The following is a 19,151-nucleotide window of genomic DNA, read 5'->3' as shown; positions in this document are numbered from 1 at the left end:
ATGGTCGTTATTACGCTCGTTTTAATCGCTTTGCACGTTTAAAATTGCCCTAAATTGTGGCCCAATTGCACATTTCTTTATTTATTTATTTTTCCCATTTCAAGGCTGTGGTGTTGTTGACGCACTCTTGTGCACCACTGCCGCAGCAGCAGCATCTGATGATTTATAAACACGCAGCTTTCTCGTTTTTGTGATTACTCGCCTTGTTTACCAATGGAAAGCCTTTCCTGAGTCACATGACAGTTTTATTTCAGGAGGGTCCTGCCATGTTTTTCGCAGTCGGGACGAGGGGTGGGCGGGGGAGCGTGATGATCACTGTCTTTCATTATTAATGGAAATAATTATTTTCTCACGTTTCCTCATTAACTGGCCGATAACATCTTAATGCAGTGGTTCTTAACCTTTACGACAGCCTTGCACCCGTTAGGTTCTCAATCGTACAGTGTTAATACATACGTAGGGTTTTATGAAACAAAGTCGTTGTACTTACATGCCCATGCTTAATTCGTCTTTTGATGATTTACCTTCGAAAAAAATCCGTCCATGTCTTGCACCCCCCCCAGAAAGGGGCATCTCGCACCCCCAGGGGGTGCGTGCACCCCAGGTTAAGAAGAACCACTGCCTTAATGCATAGAGGAGCGCAGAGCTCGGGCAGTTGTTTGTAGCTCGAGCTCCACCCCGCCGTGTGGCTGCTGCTGCCGCTGCTGCTGCCTTCCCCGCTTGCCTGTGGTTCTCTCCTCCCCGTGCTCGCGCCTGAGAGCCAAGGATGTCGTCCGGTGCCGTTCTGAAGGGATCCTTGACCTTCCTCGGGTCACCCAGATCTGATGGCGATCAACGAACTCCTTTTTAAATTGCGAACGTTTTGCTCGTGGCGTTCAGTGGGTGCTCGGTGTGTCTTGAATGAAATGATAAGTATAATTATCGCAGCCTGGTTGGGCACTGTGTCGCGGATAGCATGAGAACCATTGATGAGATTTTTTTAATTCTTCTTCTTTTCAGGGTATACCTGTTCTTATACTCTTTGGTTTTTTCGGTAAAGTCACGTAGGTAGGCGGAGGACGACCGCTTGTGTTGCGATCGAAACGTCGTCATATATATATATTTTTTCCACCTACGTGCAGTCACGAAAGCTTCAAATCAAGATTAGTATATCTGTTGTGTGTCTCTTGACTCCGATTCTTAATTATGTTTACTGTTGGTTTCTCATGTTAGTTGAGAAACACTCAGTCTGTGCTGCTCTCCAGTTGCCTGCGTGAAAAGTTTTGCTCAATCTTGGCCACCTGCCTCAAACACTTAATAAACTAACTAACTCTCTCGCGCTCTCTCTACGAGAGCGAGCAGATAATCTGCGGTGAAATTATGTTTTATTGTCCTGTGTAAATTGTGGTCTGGGATGTGTCGGCCGAATGGACTGATTTCTTTGTTCGTTATAATTATTGTTGTTGTTTGTGCCTTTTGTATTGGTGCCATTTTTTATTTGTTTAATTTTTTTGTTTGGTAGTGGCTATATATGGGATTTAGCGCTTATATATAATTAACGTGCAGCATTATGGGATGCTATTAACATGAATGACGCTCTATAAAATTAAAGTATTAAATCCTATTCTTGGTTCTTTCGGTAAAGTCATGTAGAAAGGAAACAATAAAATAAAAAAAATGCAAAGCAATCTTTATTTATTTATTATTTTATTGTTTCCCTTCTACGTGACTTTACCGAAAGAACCAAGAATATGAATCCCTGCAGTCACGAAAGCTTTAAATCAAAATTTATTCAATCCTAATCGAGTATGTATACATGTCGAATTTTGCAACGTACGTAGCCAACCGTGCTAATCGGAGGACAACAAACTACACAGAAAAAGCAGTTTCAAATAAATGATCTTTCAATTTAGATTTAAAAGTGGCGTAGCTCCCAGTGGCTTCCTAATATCGGAAGGAAGAGCGTTCCAGACGGCCGCAGAAGCGCCATCTGAAAGTGCGCGATGCGGTGACCGTCTTTGTTCGATGGCTAGCAGCCAAACGCCGCTGCGGCTGTGAGGATAACTGGAGTTCGCGCGATGGTGGTTTAATTGCAGCGTAGTGTTTGCTGGTCATCGGGCCACGCCACCCCTTCATGAGCTGTGCCCACGTGACGTGCTCGCAGCCCTTGCCCCGATGGACTGTGAGGATCAATGTGGCGATCTTCGTGCGTCCATGTCTGCCTGCGCGTGCGCCCGTGTCTCTCTGTGTGCGTCTCTGTTGAGCGGCGGCGCAGCGGTTAGCGCGCTGCACTATGGACATCGGCCCCCCGAGTTTGATTCCCGCTCACGGCCAACACCAGTGACGATGATTTGAACCGGTCCTGGGGGGCCACCCTTCGGTCGACTCAATCTCAATTGAGTACCCGGTGCGGTGTCTAAACATTGCCAATCGGCCACCGCCGCCCCAGTGTGCTGTGCCGGCCTTCATAGGTGCTCGCAAACAGTACTTGCCCCAACAGTCTGGGGAAGGCTACATGGGGGATCTTTGTCTTTGTCTGGACGGAGCAGTGGGCGAGTTTGCTGGTGCGTGATGGGAAAGAGCTCTACCAGGCTGAGAGAGAGCGGAGAGTGGCGTTCAGACAGCTCTTCGGTGAGCGATGGATCCGATACAGAACCCTCATCTCATTCGACACAGAACTATCGTCTCATCCCCTACAGAACCCTTCTCTAATCCCAGACATAACCGTTCTCTAATCCCATACAGAACCCTTGCTAATCCCATACAAGAACCTTCATCTGAGCCCTAGTTTCACACCACGGTCACTCAATGTGTAACCGTATTGTGTGTGCATCTGTCTCCATTGCTGTCCTCATGTCTCCCCGTGGTGTCTCCCTGTGGCGTCTTCCCGTGGTGCCTCCCCTTGTCTCCCCGTGGTGTCTCCCCATGGTGTCTTTCCTTGTCTCCCCATTGTGTCTCCCCATTGTGTCTCCCCCCGTGGTGTCTCCCCCCGTGGTGTCTCCCCCCGTGGTGTCTCCCCATGGTGTCTTTCCTTGTCTCCCCGTGGTGTCTCCCCCCGTTGTGTCTCCCTGTGGTGTCTCCCCCCGTGGTGTCTCCCCCCGTGGTGTCTCCCCCCGTGGTGTCTCCCCATGGTGTCTTTCCTTGTCTCCCCATTGTGTCTCCCCATTGTGTCTCCCCCCGTGGTGTCTCCCCCCGTGGTGTCTCCCCCCGTGGTGTCTCCCCATGGTGTCTTTCCTTGTCTCCCCGTTGTGTCTCCCCATTGTGTCTCCCTGTGGTGTCTCCCCCCGTTGTGTCTCCCCCCGTGGTGTCTCCCCCCGCGGTGTCTCCCCATGGTGTCTTTCCTTGTCTCCCCATTGTGTCTCCCCATTGTGTCTCCCCCCGTGGTGTCTCCCCCCGTGGTGTCTCCCCCCGTGGTGTCTCCCCATGGTGTCTTTCCTTGTCTCCCCGTTGTGTCTCCCCATTGTGTCTCCCTGTGGTGTCTCCCCCCGTGGTGTCTCCCCCCGTGGTGTCTCCCCCCGCGGTGTCTCTCCCCGTGGTGTCGTCTCCCCACATGGCTTTCTCTCCCCAGGCCACAGCTTCCTCAAGGGGCGGCTCTTCCAGGGGCTCGAGTCGTGGCCCCCGTCGTCATTTTGCGTGAGTTCCACACCCACGCTCGGCGCACGGCCACCATCAGTGGCACGCGGCATCAGAGCCGCGCTGCCTGGTAAGCGAGCGCCTGGTGCGCTGTGTTAACGTTGGCGCTCGTCAAGGAGCAATGTTACCCATCATGCAAACTCCGGTGGTCATCCTCGCAGCAGCAGCAGCAGCAGCAGCGGCTTTTGGCTGCTAGACATCAAACAAAGGTGGTGGTCACCGCATTACGCGGCGCTTTCAGATGGCGCTTCTGCGGCCGTCTGGAACGCTCTTCCTTCAGATATTCGGAAGCCGCTGGAGCTTTGCACTTTCAATTCATCATCTAGATTGGCAAACTCATTTCTTTAGAACTGCTTTTTTTGTGTTTAGTTTGTTGTTATTCTCCTCGCACCTCCTATTAGAATGGTGCGAAGTATTTCAACAGCATAAACACAACACAGCACTGGGGGAGACAAAGGCATTCGGGGCGTGGCGCTGGCCACCCACCCACCTCGTTGGCCGTGCCGGTCTTCTTCGTAGGTGCTACTCGCCAACACCAACTTGATCCAGCAGTCTGTTAAAAGCTATGCGGGGGGAACCTCTCTCATTGTGTGTGTGTGTGCGTGCGTGCCAGACGCGTGAGCCGCGCGCGTTTGACGAGCAGCTTCCCGCGGTGACGCCCGAAGATCTTCACTTCCTGCAGAGCCACAGCCCCCCCGAGATGCAGCCCTACCTGCAGTGAGCACCCCGCACTCCCCCCCAAAAATAACACTGCCAAGCGATTCTCCTCCTCCCCCACCCCCCCACCCCGTTCACACGTTGGCCAATGAGACTCTCACACACACCTGGTGTGAAACGCTCTGTACGTATGTGTAGTATCAACGATTCGGAGAGTTTCTAGGAGGCACTGTCTTGATGAACAACTTTCACGGTCTCGTCCGCACACTCTCCACAGTAGCTCGGCCTAGCCCGTACGCAGCGCCAGCCATCCAACGCTGACGGCGCTGACTGAGATAGCCAACTGCTGTCCTTCGTAGCGCAATGTCTAGCGGAGACGTTCAGCGACGAGACGAGTCCATTCCCAGAACCGGCAGCCTCGAGCCCCCCCGCTCTCAGCTCCTTTTATGCTCCCGGCGCGGCCCTGGCTCCGCCCTGACCCGCGACCTCCCTTCTCGAACCCGCCAGCAGCAGGTTCCAGGGGCCTCCAGACGGGGGTCCTCCGTGACCCTTGCCCCAGTTCCTCCGCCCTGCCCACACACGCACCGTGCTCACGCGCTCACCAGAGTGTGCGCTGTCTGTCCACCAGCCGGCGCTATTACATTACGTGTATATAGAGATCCTTCATACATCCGTCTCAACGCATAATCAAAACGAAAGTATTTTTACGTATGTATGTGTGTTGAACTTGTTTCTCACCGTACGTAGCCAACCGTGGCTAATCGGAGGTGTGGGCGGGGGGACAACAAACTAAACACAACAACAACAACAAGCAGTTCGAAATAATTGAGTTTTCAATCTAGATCAAGGGTCACCAAATTTTTTTCACAGCGGGCCGGATAACTGATAGAATGACGATCGCGGGCCGCATAAACATTCTGTTCAATACTTGGGGGCGGGAAAGATGCGTATTTGTGTGTGTGTGTGTTGCCATAGAAACCATGGTAACGTGTTGCCATGACGTTGCCATGGAAACCATGGTAACGTCAGAGCATAGGCGGAGCTACCACGAGCCGGGGAAGGACTTGGGATGACGTGAAATAAGCAAACGTTACAATAAACAAGAAAATCTAGATACAATAATTTAACATTTAAAATAGTAAATTTAAGGCGCATAGCAGTAAGGAGGTCTCCGCACGCGCGAAGATCTCCCAGTATTCTAAACATAATATTTAAATTTAAATTGTATCACGACGTCTCTCGTGTTCCATACGTTTCATCCACCAAATTCAAGTACCGTCGGCGGGCCTGATGGACTGACGTCACGGGCCGTAGTTTGGTGACCCCTGATCTGGATGATTTAAAATTGCATTGCCCTCAGCGGCTTCCTCATATTCTCTGAGACGCCCTGCCGTGAAGGGCGCTCCGTCAAGCACGGATCATTTGTGTTGTCTGGGAGGCGATTTTAGTGCAGTGGTTAACGCTCGCAGCAAGTCCTGGGTTCGATGCCCAACTCGGGTGCCATCTCTCTGTGGAGTTTGTGTGCTCTCCGCCCTGTTCTGCAGGGTGATGGAGTGAGTGAGTGGAGTTTGTATGCTCTCCGCCCTGTTCTGCAGGGTGATGGAGTGAGTGAGTGGAGTTTGTATGCTCTCCGCTCTGTTCTGCAGGGTGATGGAGTGAGTGAGTGGAGTTTGTATGCTCTCCGGCCTGTTCTGCAGGGTGATGGAGTGAGTGAGTGGAGTTTGTATGCTCTCCGTCCTGTTCTGCAGGGTGGTGGAGTGAGTGAGTGGAGTTTGTATGCTCTCCGCCCTGCTCTGCAGGGTGATGGAGTGAGTGAGTGGAGTTTGTATGCTCTCCGCCCTGTTCTGCAGGGTGATGGAGTGAGTGAGTGGAGTTTGTATGCTCTCCGCCCTGTTCTGCAGGGTGATGGAGTGAGTGAGTGGAGTTTGTATGCTCTCCGCCCTGTTCTGCAGGGTGATGGAGTGAGTGAGTGGAGTTTGTGTGCTCTCCGCCCTGTTCTGCAGGGTTGATGGAGTGAGTGAGTGGAGTTTGTATGCTCTCCGCCCTGTTCTGCAGGGTGATGGAGTGAGTGAGTGGAGTTTGTATGCTCTCCGCCCTGTTCTGCAGGGTGATGGAGTGAGTGAGTGGAGTTTGTATGCTCTCCGCCCTGTTCTGCAGGGTGATGGAGTGAGTGAGTGGAGTTTGTATGCTCTCCGCCCTGTTCTGCAGGGTGATGGAGTGAGTGAGTGGCGTTTGTATGCTCTCCACCCTGTTCTGCAGGGTGATGGAGTGAGTGAGTGGAGTTTGTATGCTCTCCGCCCTGTTCTGCAGGGTGATGGAGTGAGTGAGCGGAGTTTGTATGCTCTCCGGCCTGTTCTGCAGGGTGATGGAGTGAGTGAGTGGAGTTTGTATGCTCTCCGCCCTGTTCTGCAGGGTGATGGAGTGAGTGAGTGGAGTTTGTATGCTCTCCGCCCTGTTCTGCAGGGTGATGGAGTGAGCGAGTGGAGTTTGTATGCTCTCCGTCCTGTTCTGCAGGGTGATGGAGTTAGTGAGTGGAGTTTGTATGCTCTCCGCCCTGTTCTGCAGCGTGATGGAGTGAGTGAGTGGAGTTTGTATGCTCTCTGCCCTGTTCTGCAGGGTGATGGAGTGAGTGAGTGGAGTTTGTATGCTCTTCGCTCTGTTCTGCAAGGTGATGGAGTGAGTGAGTGGAGTTTGTATGCTCTCCGCCCTGTTCTGCAGGGTGATGGAGTGAGTGAGTGGAGTTTGTATGCTCTCCGCCCTGTTCTGCAGGGTGATGGAGTGAGTGAGTGGAGTTTGTATGCTCTCCGCCCTGTTCTGCAGGGTGATGGAGTGAGTGAGTGGAGTTTGTATGCTCTCTGCCCTGTTCTGCAGGGTGATGGAGTGAGTGAGTGGAGTTTGTATGCTCTTCGCTCTGTTCTGCAAGGTGATGGAGTGAGTGAGTGGAGTTTGTATTCTCTCCGTCCTGTTCTGCAGGGTGATGGAGTGAGTGAGTGGAGTTTGTATGCTCTCCGCCCTGTTCTGCAGGGTGATGGAGTGAGTGAGTGGAGTTTGTATGCTCTCCGTCCTGTTCTGCAGGGTGATGGAGTGAGTGAGTGGAGTTTGTATGCTCTCCGTCCTGTTCTGCAGGGTGATGGAGTGAGTGAGTGGAGTTTGTATGCTCTCCGCCCTGTTCTGCAGGGTGATGGAGTGAGCGAGTGGAGTGTGTGGGTATGCAATCTGCCATGTTCTGCAGAGTAATGGACAGCGTATCCACGTAGCGCTGGGGGGGGGGGGGTCTCGAGAGGGCTGCCCCCCCCCCCACTAAAGATTAAGCTGCCCCCCAGCTACCCTCTCATGTGCACGAGTAATGAGCTTTCTCTAGGTACTCTAGTTTTTGGTATCCATTATCTGGTTTCTGATTTCCTGTTTTTGCTTTCAGATTTCTGGTGTCTAGTATCCGGTTTCTGGATTACGGTTTCAAGTATCCGTTTTCCGATTTCCAGATTCTGGTTTCTGGTATCTGGTTTCTAGTGTCAAGTTTCCGATTTCCAGGGTCTGGTTTCTGGTATCTGGTTTCAAGTATCCGGTTACCGATTTCCAAGTTCTGGTTTCTGGTACGTGGTTTCTAGTATCCGATTTCCAGATTCTGGTTTCTGGTATCAGGTTTCTGGGTATATGGTTTCTAGTATCCTGTTTCCGATTTCCAGTTTCAGGTTACTGGTATCTGGTTTCTAGTTTCCGATTTCCAGGTTCTGGTTTATGGTATCTGATTTTTGGATATCTGGTTTCTAGTATCATGTTTCCGATTTCCAGGTTCTGGTTTCTAGTTTCCGGTTTCCGATTTCCAGGTTCTGGTTTCTAGTATCTAGTTTCCGGTTTCCGATTTCCAGGTTCTGTTATCTGGTTTCTAGTTTCCGGTTTCCGATTTACAGGTGCTGGTTTCTGGTATCCGGTTTCCGATTTCCAGGTTCTGGTTTATGATTTCTAGTATCCGGTTTCCAGTTTCCGTCTTTCTGGTTTCCTGCTAGACGGCGCAAACTCAGCGTGGGCCGGGACAGGCTGAGCCGGTCAGAGACTGGGTGGCGATGCCCTCCTGGGTAAAAAACAAGGGTGAGAGTAAAAACAACAACACGAACAACAACAACAACAACGGGGTGAATCTTTCTCTCCGTACGCGGTGTCTCTCTCCGCCGGGGACGTCGCCCCCTCTCTCCCACCCCCGCTTCCGCCGCGTAGGCTCCCGACGCTGTGCGACTTCGAGCTGCTGCGGGAGCACTCGGCACGCGGACGGAGGCTGGCGCGGGCCGTGCGCGGTGCCCAGGACGCGTCGCTCGCCCTCGCTCAGCTCCTCTCCACCAAAACGGTGCGGCCCGGCCACGCAACGCCACACGCGGTCGCCCTTACACCGTCACCAAACTGAACTGGCAACTGAAACTATTTTTTTTTTATTGCACCAGGTAAGGGCCCGCGCACACTGAGCTACGTGGCTCTCTTTTTTTCAGAAGCGACCTGGCCATCGCGAATGATAGCTCAAACGAAGGTGTCGTCGTCGTCGTCGTCGTCGTCGTGTGGAAATTTTGTAGCAGGCCAAATGCTCTTAAACTCGTGACTTTCATTCTAAATGCGGAGGGGAAAAAGCAGAGGGCCTCGGAGACAAATCCACGCGACCACAGGGACGAGAAAGACAGAGACACGCAAACTTCAAATATAAGGCAGGCGTCAGGGTCGGGATCGAACCCACGCACCCCTGCGTCCCAGGCGAGGGAGATGGCATCTCGCCACCGTGGAACTCATGCCGGTGCCAGTACCGACGAGCAGCACCTGTGAAGACCTCAACCGCACACGAGCAGGGGGTGGGTTGCCAACGTCACGCCCGGGCCACTTTTGTCTCCCCAGTGGCGACGATTACGATATGCACCGCACCAGGTACTTAATTTGAGGCGGAGTCGACCTAGGGGAGGTTCCAGGACCACTTCAGATGATCGTCACTGGTTTTGGTTGGCCTTGAGCGGGAATCGAACTCGGGTCGCTGGGTTCATAGCGCAATGCGCTGACTGCTGTGCCACAACTAAATAACAAATACAAACATTCACCGTGTAGTCTTAACAGACTAGCTATTGGGGCAAGTGCTGTTAGCACCACGCCTGGCCTCCTTTGTCTTCCCAGTGACCACTAAATAACTACACACACAGACACAAACATAACAAAATAAACCTCGGCACGTTCGTCAATGAAACTCTGGTCTTTGGGTCTCTGTATGAGTCTATGGGTCTCTGTGTGAGTCTCTGGGTCTCCGTGTGAGTCTGTGGGTCTGAGTGAGTCTGTGGGTCTCTGTGTGAGCCTGTGGGTCTCTGCGTGAGTCTGTGGGTCTCTGCGTGAGTCTGTGGGTCTCTGTGTGAGCCTGCGAGTCTCTGCGTGAGTCTGTGGGTCTCTGCGTGAATTATTGGTGACCAGGCTGAGATCACCACACTTGCGAAGGCGGTTTAATCGCGGCCACGAGTCCAGACTCCAAAACCCAGGAGCTCGGCAGTGCCGGCTCTACGTCTCCGCCCCAGCCATCACGAGCTTCGTCTCGCCCAGGCCACCTGCAATCATTGCACCCTGTTGTTGTGCAACCTTTCCGCTGTGCTGCCCGCCCCCGCAGCTGGTGGGCAGGAGCGATGGCCGTGGGGAGGCCGGGAGCTGGGAGGGGGGGAGCCCCGCGTCTCCCGACCGCCCCGACAGTCTCCTGCTCCTGTCGCCGCCGTCGCACGGGGATACGGGCGACCCGGGACGCGAGGACGCGGGGGACCACGGGGGGTCCGATGGGGACCCCCTCTCGAGGGACAACAGGGATTTGTCCCCGGACAGCATCGACTCGCAGGTAGGCGCCGACCTCCTTCTGTCTCGTATCGATTGTCTTCTACGTGTCTCTTGCTGGTCTCCTGCTGGTCTTCTGTCTCTTGTGTGTCTCCTGCCTGTCTCCTGCATGTCTCCTGCGCGTCTCCTGCATGTCTCCTTCTTGTCTCCTTGTCTCCTGCGCGTCTCTTGCTATTCTCCTGCAGAGCTCGGGCGCGGTGGTTGAATCCCTGTCTCCCCCATATCTCCTGCGTGTCTCCTCTGTGTCTCCTGCATGTCTAATGCCTGCCTCTTCCGTGTCCCCTCCGTGTCGACCGGCTGTCTCCTGTATGTCTCCTCTCCCATGCGTTTTCGGGTTGTGCCGCGGCTCGTTCGTTTGGCACGATGGGGGGGGGGGGGGCGGGGCGGGGGGGGTGCTATGTGCGCGATCCCACACATTTTTGTCAAATTTGAAATTCTCCCCCGAGCGACGTTACAGCGTCTACTGACGGCCGCTCTGAGAGAAGTGGGTCCGGCTCGCGGGTGTCTCTACGGTGTTGTTAACCAGGATTGGAGCTCCGATCCAAAGGGTCACGGTCTTGCGCTCTCCCGCCTTACCCGCCCGCCCGCCCGCTCACCTGTGTCGTCGTCGCTTGCGGCAGGTGTTCGACTTCGAGACGATCAACCACCCAGCGGCGGAGACGCACCCACCGGTTTCCACCGCAGCGTCGACCGCGGCCGCGGCGACCGCAGCGACGTCAACCGCGGCCGCCGCCCAGGCCATCAGCCCCCGATCGGCGGGCCTCCTGCAGAGCCCGGGCGCGGTGGTTGAATCCCTGTACGCGTCCGTCATCAATGCCATCGACAGCCAGCGACGGATGCGGAGGGAGGGCGGCGATGGCGATGGCGATGACGATGGCGGTGGCGATGGCGGCGATGGAGCGACGGGCGATTCGCGTTTGTCCTCGCCTCGCCCCGACTCTTGGTCGTCGCCGTCGACTCGGTCCGACGTTCGCTCGAGGACCTGCGTTGCTCGAGGTGCGTCTACTCGTTCGTGTGTAGATCTTTTCTGATTATTATTATTATCATCACACTTGTTTACCCAGGAAAGCTTGCCCAGAGTCTCAAAGAGGGTCCTCCCAAGTGTTTTGGCAGTAGCTGGTGGGGGAATGTAGCCGCTGCTGCTGCTGCTTCTGCTGATGTGCAATCCCATTTGAGTGATTTTGCAGTGGAATTTCCCAGCATTGGCAGGTTTGGTCAAAATTCCGTTTACATGTCATGGTTTATTTAGCTCTGGAGATGAAACTATAAACTGAGGAAAACCCCACACAAAACAGGGGTAGAACAAACAATCCCCACGCGGAAAGTTGCCCTAGTCGGGAATCGAACTGAGGTCCATTCTCGCTTTTAGGCACGAGCGGTTTCCACTGTGCCACCCTGCTACCAGATAAACACAACAACAACAGTCGCCATTCACCACTGAGTGGCGGTGACGTCACCACAGCGCTTGTGCCAGGCTAAGTGAACTCCGCATGAAGTGTCGGAGGCTCACAGTCAAACTCATACACACACATACGCAGTCGTGATAATGATGTCAGTTATAAAGATGATGCAAAGACAAAGCACCTACGAAGGCCAGCACGGCACATGAGGGGTTGGGTGGACAGCACCATGCCCGGCCGCCTTTGTCTCCCTAGTGGCGATATGTACACACCGCACCAGGTACTCATTTGAGGCCAAGTCGACCATGGGGAGGGGGGGGGGCCCATGACCGGTTCAGATAATTGTCACTGGTATTGGCCGTGAGCAGGAATCGAACTCGGGTCGCCAGGTTCGTAGCACAGCAGCGCGCTAACCGCTACACTACCGCTCCCCACTGAAGATGATACCAATACCTGCCATTCGTCACCAAGTGACGGTGATGTCACCACAGCCAAAGAGCCGCTAGGGGTAGCCAAAGAGCCGCTAGGGGCAGCCAAAGATCCGCTAGGGGCAGCCAAAGAGCCGCTAGGGGTAGCCAAAGAGCCGCTAGGGGGTAGCCAAAGAGCCGCAAGGGGCAGCCAAAGACCCGCTAGGGGCAGCCAAAGACCCGCTAGGGGCAGCCAAAGATCCGCTAGGGGTAGCCAAAGAGCCGCTAGGGGTAGCCAAAGATCCGCTAGGGGTAGCCAAAGAGCCGCTAGGGGTAGCCAAAGAGCCGCTAGGGGCAGCCAAAGATCCGCTAGGGGCAGCCAAAGAGCCGCTAGGGGTAGCCAAAGAGCCGCTAGGGGGTAGCCAAAGAGCCGCTAGGGGGCAGCCAAAGAGCCGCTAGGGGGTAGCCAAAGAGCTGCTAGGGGCAGCCAAAGAGCCGCTAGGGGCAGCCAAAGAGCCGCTAGGGGTAGCCAAAGAGCTGCTAGGGGGCAGCCAAAGAGGCGCTAGGGGCAGCCAAAGACCCGCTAGGGGGTAGCCAAAGAGCCGCTAGGGGGTAGCCAAAGAGGCGCTAGGGGGTAGCCAAAGAGCCGCTAGGGGCAGCCAAAGAGGCGCTAGGGGGGCAGCCAAAGAGCCGCTAGGGGCAGCCAAAGAGCCGCTAGGGGCAACCAAAGAGCCGCTAGGGGCAGCCAAAGAGCCGCTAGGGGGTAGCCAAAGAGCCGCTAGGGGCAGCCAAAGAGCCGCTAGGGGCAGCCAAAGAGGCGCTAGGGGGTAGCCAAAGAGCCGCTAGGGGCAGCCAAAGAGGCGCTAGGGGGGCAGCCAAAGAGCCGCTAGGGGCAGCCAAAGAGCCGCTAGGGGCAACCAAAGAGCCGCTAGGGGCAGCCAAAGAGCCGCTAGGGGGTAGCCAAAGAGTCGCTAGGGGCAGCCAAAGAGCCGCTAGGGGCAGCCAAAGAGCCGCTAGGGGTAGCCAAAGAGCTGCTAGGGGGCAGCCAAAGAGGCGCTAGGGGCAGCCAAAGACCCGCTAGGGGGTAGCCAAAGAGCCGCTAGGGGGTAGCCAAAGAGGCGCTAGGGGGTAGCCAAAGAGCCGCTAGGGGCAGCCAAAGAGCCGCTAGGGGGTAGCCAAAGTGCCGCTAGGGGCAGCCAAAGAGGCGCTAGGGGGGCAGCCAAAAAGCCGCTAGGGGCAGCCAAAGAGCCGCTAGGGGCAACCAAAGAGCCGCTAGGGGCAGCCAAAGAGCCGCTAGGGGGTAGCCAAAGAGTCGCTAGGGGTGGCCAAAGACCCGCTCGGGGGCAGCCAAAGAGTCGCTAGGGGCAGCCAAAGAGCCGCTAGGGGGTAGCCAAAGAGTCGCTAGGGGCAGCCAAAGATCCGCTAGGGGCAGCCAAAGAGCCGCTAGGGGTAGCCAAAGACCCACTAGGGGTAGCCAAAGACCCGTTTGGGGCAGCCAAAGACCCGCTAGGGGTAGCCAAAGACCCGCTAGGGGGTAGCCAAAGAGCCGCTAGGGGTAGCCAAAGACCCACTAGGGGTAGCCAAAGAGCCGCTAGGGGTAGCCAAAGACCCGCTAGGGGTAGCCAAAGATCCGCTAGGGGCAGCCAAAGACCCGCTAGGGGGCAGCCAAAGAGCCGCGTGCGGCTCCGGAGCAGCAGGTTTCCGACCCCTGGGATAGAGTGTTGCCCCTTCGCACTTGTGGTTTTTCATCCGGGTGCTCTGGCTTCCTTACACATGCATAAACAACTCATTCATTGTCTGAAATCACATGTATGTATATTCATATCCTGAGGACCACAAAGCTCGGGCAATTGTTGGTTAGCGCCGGTTCTTCACGGCCGCTTGGCTCCCGCTGACCTCCAGCTTTTAAACTAAGCTAAAACTTTTTTTTATTTTACCAGCTCAGGCCCACTGAGCTGTATCACGCTTCTTCAGAAGTGACCTGGCCGTCATAAATGACGAAGCGGCTCATCACGTGGAAATTTATATAGCAGCCAAATGCTCTAAACGTGTGACGTTGATTCTAAACGTGGAGGGAAAAACCGGAGGACCCGGAGAAAAATCCACGCGACCACGGGGAGAGAGAGAGAGAGAGACACGCAAACTCCAAATATACAGCCGCAGGCGTCAGGGTCGGGATCGAACCCACGACTTCCTGTACACCGGGCGAGGTAGTCAACATCTCCTGGCCACCGTGGCACCCCGTTGGTTAACTCGGCGATTGCGAGTCTCGGTCGGCGCGAGCGGCGACAAAGGCGGCGGCGTTGAGCGGCGACGAACGTCGTTATTGCTGTCATTGACGCGCTGGCGCCGTGCCCACCTCTGCAGGCCGAGGGTGCGCGGCGGCGTTCACCGCGCTGCGGGCATCGACGGCCGGAGTGCGCCGGGAGCTGGCCGGGCTCGGAGAGCAGGTGCGCAGCGACGGGCGCCAGCTCGCCGGCCTGCTCGCCGACGCCCGCCGGCGCCTGGAGGAGGCCCTGCCGGCACACCAGGAGTCGAACTCAGGTCAGCGCGATGGATGCACCATGAAAAAAAAAAAATGCCCGTCAAGTGTTAAAAAAAAAAAGTATGGTCCGCCGCTTTCGATCTGGATAAATGACAGCTCTTGAGAATTACAGGTGTGTCCGTTTGGCTGCCGTGCCATGAACGTTCCTCTCATATGCAGAGTGGGTCGATAGGAATGGGTTCCCCTTTGCTGTGTACGGACTTAGAGGTCCCTTGAAGAAGGGATCTCGGAGGTAGCTCTGTGATATTCGCTTCTGTAGACCGTTTTGTGTGGAGCAGAGTGTCACTTAAAGAATCAACAACGGTACACATGCATGTAATGGCGGAGATGAGGTGAATGAGGTAGATGAGAGGAAGCAATGGGCGAAACCTGTGATGCGTGAATTCGGTGAAAGCGAAATGGATGACGGTAAATGATGATGATTGGATTGAGTGATTGGGGTTAATGAGTGATGTCCACGTGATGAGAATGGGAAGAGGGAACAGTGAGGGGAAGATTAAGGGTGGTCGTGGGGTGAGCTAGGTGCTAACAATAAGTGAGTTTTGAGTGAGGAGCGCGAACTAGTGAGCGAAGGGGACCGCTTAATGTGGAGGGGCAGTTTGTGCAGCTCTTCCGTGTGTTCCGTTCTGTGACACCGAAAGGGAGTCGCAACCCAGGGCCGGATTCAAGCATGGACGCTTCAGGGGCGGCAGCCCAGGGGCCTCCGTCAGCTGGAGGGCCTCCAGAGATGAAGTGAAAAGTTATTTCGTTTCTGAATGCTGAATTTTATTTGCTGTTAGCCTTGTAAAAATACATTGTTCTTTTTCTTGAACTTTGCTTTCCTTTTGAAAATATCACTGGGGGGCCTCAGAGTACCTGTAGCCCCCAGGGGAGGGATTCTTCGTCCCGCGGCGACGCCGTTAGCGCAAGTCGGGATGAACGTCGGGGAGACTTTTAGAAGGAGAAAGAAGAGGGAGAAGGTTCTGTCGCATCTGGCGGTGGATTGATCATGGCTGGTGTTGCTTAACATTAAATTTCGGCATCGCTTGGCGATTGGAGCTTTGGCCATTGCCCCTCCTCGCAAAGGGGGGGTGGTAGTGGTTGCGATAAGAGTGTAGCCCGGCAGCAGTTGCCCGCTCACATCCACTTCCGGTGGGAACGGACTCCACCCGATGGAGCTTGGCAGAGTGCCGCCCCCATAGCTGGCCAGGCGTCTTTGAATATGTGGAAGTACGCACGCTTTCCACCACCCCCACGCGAGCTGCCGATCGAACGATCGTAGTGTGTGCCCGCTTATACTGCCGGGCGGAGTTTAGAGACTCGCACCGTCAGTTCGGAGGACGCGCGCTGGTAGATGGACTCGAACCGGCGGTCTTTGGACTGAGGCCCAGTGCGTTAACCATCACACTGCGGCTACGTCCCCATCGTTATTTTCGCTCATTAAATACTAGGGGTGCCGCGGTGGCGAGATGTTAACTACCTCGCCTGGTTTACAGGAGGTCGTCGGTTCCATCCCGACCCTACCCCCTCTATATTTGGAGTTTGCATGTTCTCCCCGTAGTCGTGGGGATTTGTCCCCGGATCCTCCGGTTTTCCACATTTAGAAACGTGCGTTTAGATTATTAGGCTGCTATGCATTTCCACATGATAAGCCACTTCGTTGAGCTATTTTTTTGACTGGGTCGCTTCTGAAAAAGAGCTATATAGCCCATTAGCACTTACATGGCATCCTATGTAAGTTGAAATTATTTCGCACCATACGTAGCCAACCGTGCAAATCGGAGGGTGGCGGTGGGTGCAGGACACAGTTACATTTACGCGATCTAACCCCAAAAACGCTTTATTGTGAACGATATTGGTCGTGAAAGCCTACGCGTCAAGTGCAATAATTATGCACTTTGGCGACGGACGATGGGGTGACACTGGTGACGGAATGGCAGCGTAGAGGTCGCGTGTGAAAAAGAGCTATATAGCTCAGTGGGCCTTACCTGGGAAAATTAAAAATATTTTAAATGAGTTTAACTTCCCGGGGAAATTGAATTGCAGACTCCACGCGTTGGCATGATTCCTCCTCCTTGTTGTTGTTGAATAATTGAAATTTGAAGCAACTGGCGGGACCCCGGGGTCCCATCACTGCCCCGGGGTTGGACAACCCGCGTAGCGACATGAGTCTGGTTGCCTTACCGACAACAACAAAACTCTAGTGGTCAATCGATTGGCCTCGTCGAGAGCTACTCGGGGACACTAAGTTTCGTAAAAAGTTGAAAAATTACATAAACACGTTAAATTCACTGGCTGGGGGGGGGGGGCGGGCTCGCCTTGGCAAAGAAGCTGAGGATCGACGGCTGACCGGAGGGCGTCGTCGCCGCGCGCGACTGCAGCGGACGCCCCCCGGGGCTTGCGTTTGGCCGGTGGGGTGGCGCCCATCGTGTCCATCGCCGCCTGCTGGCGCTTGTTGTTGGCGCGGCGAGTCTGGGCGGGCGGCGCGTTGCTGTCGTCGTCCAACTCGGCGACGAGATTGGGCGGGATGGCTGGGTAGTAGTCGAGGCCATCGGCGGGGATCGAAAAGTACTTGTTGGCGAGCGGACTGAAAAATGATAATTATTGACCTGATTTTTGCGGGACCCCCGGGGTCCCGCCAAATGATTCATTTGCAGACAGCACGAGCGCTAACGGCGTGGAGAGGCGACCTCTCGTTGACCCCTCGCATCATCTGGCTCAACTACAGCAGCAACAACGAGAAGAGCAGGAGGAGGTGAGGGGGTGTGGGTTGGATGCGGAGCTCACCTGTGAGGCTGAGAGGGTTCGAGGGCTCGAGGTGCAGCTCGCCCAGGAGGCCGAGAGGAGAAGCGATCTGGAGACGGAGCTCGCCGAGGGGGCCGAGAGGTGTCAAGGCCTGAGGGTGGAGCTTGCCCAGGAGGCACAGAGGAGGAACAGTCAGCAGGTGCTGCTCGCTCAGCAGGCTGAGAGGAAACTGAGCCTGGAAGTAGAGCTTACCCAGGAGGCCAAGAAGCACCGTGGGCTGGCAGCGGAGCTCACTCAGGAGACCGAGAGGAGAGTAGGCCTGGAGAAAGAGCTCGCTCGGGAGACCGAGAGGAGAATGAGCTTGGAGACTGACCTCGTCCAGGAGACTGGGAGGAGGGTGGGCTGGGAGACGGAGCTCACTCAGGAAGCTGAGAAGAGAGTGAGCCTGGAGAAGGAGCTCGTGTTGGAGAGTGAAAGGAGGCATTTTCTGGAATCAGAGCTTGCCCAGGAGGCCGAGAGGAGGGTAGGCTTGGAGACGGAACTTGTCCAGGAGGCTGAGAGGCGAGTAGGCCTGGAGACGGAGCTTTCCGAGGATGCTGGGAAGAGAATGAGCCTGGAGAAGGAGCTCGCTCGGGAGGCCGAGAGGAGAGTTGGCCTGGAGACAGAGCTTGTCCAGGAGGCTGAGAGGCGAGTAGGCCTGGAGACGGAGCTTGCCCTAGAGGCTCAAAAGCGCCGAGCGCTTGAGACGAAGCTCTCTGATGAATCCAAGAAAACAGTGGGCCTGGAAGCGCAGCTTGCCGAGGAGACCGACAGGCGCCAAGGCTTGACAGCAGAGCTCACCCAGGAGACCGAGAGAAGCCAGACCCTGGAAACGATGCTCAGTAAGGAGACCAAGAGGCGAGAACACCTGGAAATGGAGTTCATCCAGGAGGCCGAGAGTCGCAAAGCTCTTGACACGAAGCTCGCTGAGGAAGCGCAGAAGAGGACGGGCCTAATGGTGGAGCTTGCCCGGGAGACGGAAAGAAGACGTAACCTGGAGGCGGAGCTCGTTCAGGAGGCCGAGACGAGAGTGAGCCTGGAGACGGAGCTCACCCAGGAGGCCGAGAGGTCGCGCGGCCTGGCGGTAGGCCTCGCCCAGGAGACCAACAGGAGAATTCTTTTGGAGGCAGACCTCGCTCACGAGGTCAAAGCGCACCGCGAGCTGGTGACGGCGCTCGCCGACGAGACTGAGAGACGGCACGAGCTGCAAGCGGAGCTCGCCGACAGGGCCGCGGAGCGGGAGGCGAGCCTGCACGGCCTGGCAGCGCTGCTGGAGCATGAGCGGGAGCTGGCCGTCGCCGAGCTACTGAGCTGCCACGAGGCGGAGGTGGCGCGGCTCACCGCGGAGCTCCGCCAGGCAGAAACGAGGGCCCAGCGGCTGGAGGAGCAGGGGGAGGAGGCAGGAGGTCTCACCGTGGAGCTCCAGGAGGGGGTGCTGGACGTGGAGTGGAGGTCTCGCGAGGCTTCCAGGGGGAGGCGGAGGTGAGTGACCCTGCCAACTTGAAGCAACAGCTCAAACCGTCCAGCAATGACAGCGAGACACTGAACGATAAAATATATATAAATAATATTTTGTTTCTGGGAATGGCCCTTCTTCATAGCCGAGAGATGTGCTTGTGCACCAGTGGTTTACCGCGTTGTGCAATGAACCCGGTCACCTGGGTTCAATCCCCCGCTCTGGGCCAACATCCGTGACGAATGCCTGAACCAGTCCGGCGCTGGGCCTCCCCTAGGATGACTTGGGCCTGAAGTGAGTGACATGTAAACATTCACACCGGGGCGGTGGCTGCTCACACACGACCCCGTCGTGCGCAGTGTCAGATTTAGCAGCCGGGTATGCGACGTTCCGCTTGAAGCTGCATCGAGCATCCTCGGGATGCTCGGGGATATTTTGGGTTGTGAAGGGCCGTGCCCCAAAAACGTAACCAG

General features: G+C 55.6%; 1 protein-coding gene across 1 annotated transcript in view; it reads left to right on the top strand.

Moving 5' to 3' along the window:
• Positions 1-19,151, top strand: part of LOC116951368 (uncharacterized) — a 117,812-nt gene that overhangs the window by 17,075 nt on the left and 81,586 nt on the right. The window contains exons 10-17 of the mRNA XM_076073822.1: positions 2,529-2,610; positions 3,548-3,612; positions 4,226-4,329; positions 8,485-8,611; positions 9,893-10,111; positions 10,728-11,103; positions 14,282-14,458; positions 17,096-18,704. Of these exons, the coding sequence (XP_075929937.1) occupies positions 2,529-2,610; positions 3,548-3,612; positions 4,226-4,329; positions 8,485-8,611; positions 9,893-10,111; positions 10,728-11,103; positions 14,282-14,458; positions 17,096-18,704 (2,759 nt within the window). The remainder of the gene's footprint in view (positions 1-2,528; positions 2,611-3,547; positions 3,613-4,225; positions 4,330-8,484; positions 8,612-9,892; positions 10,112-10,727; positions 11,104-14,281; positions 14,459-17,095; positions 18,705-19,151) is intronic.

The sequence above is a fragment of the Petromyzon marinus genome, chromosome 43, assembly GCF_048934315.1.
Source record: "Petromyzon marinus isolate PM22_M1 ecotype Great Lakes invasive population chromosome 43, UKy_Petmar_22M1.pri1.0, whole genome shotgun sequence".
Classification (NCBI taxonomy): Eukaryota; Metazoa; Chordata; class Hyperoartia; order Petromyzontiformes; family Petromyzontidae; genus Petromyzon; species Petromyzon marinus.
Note: the sequence above shows the minus strand (reverse complement) of the source record. Positions and strands in the feature narration are given on the sequence as shown.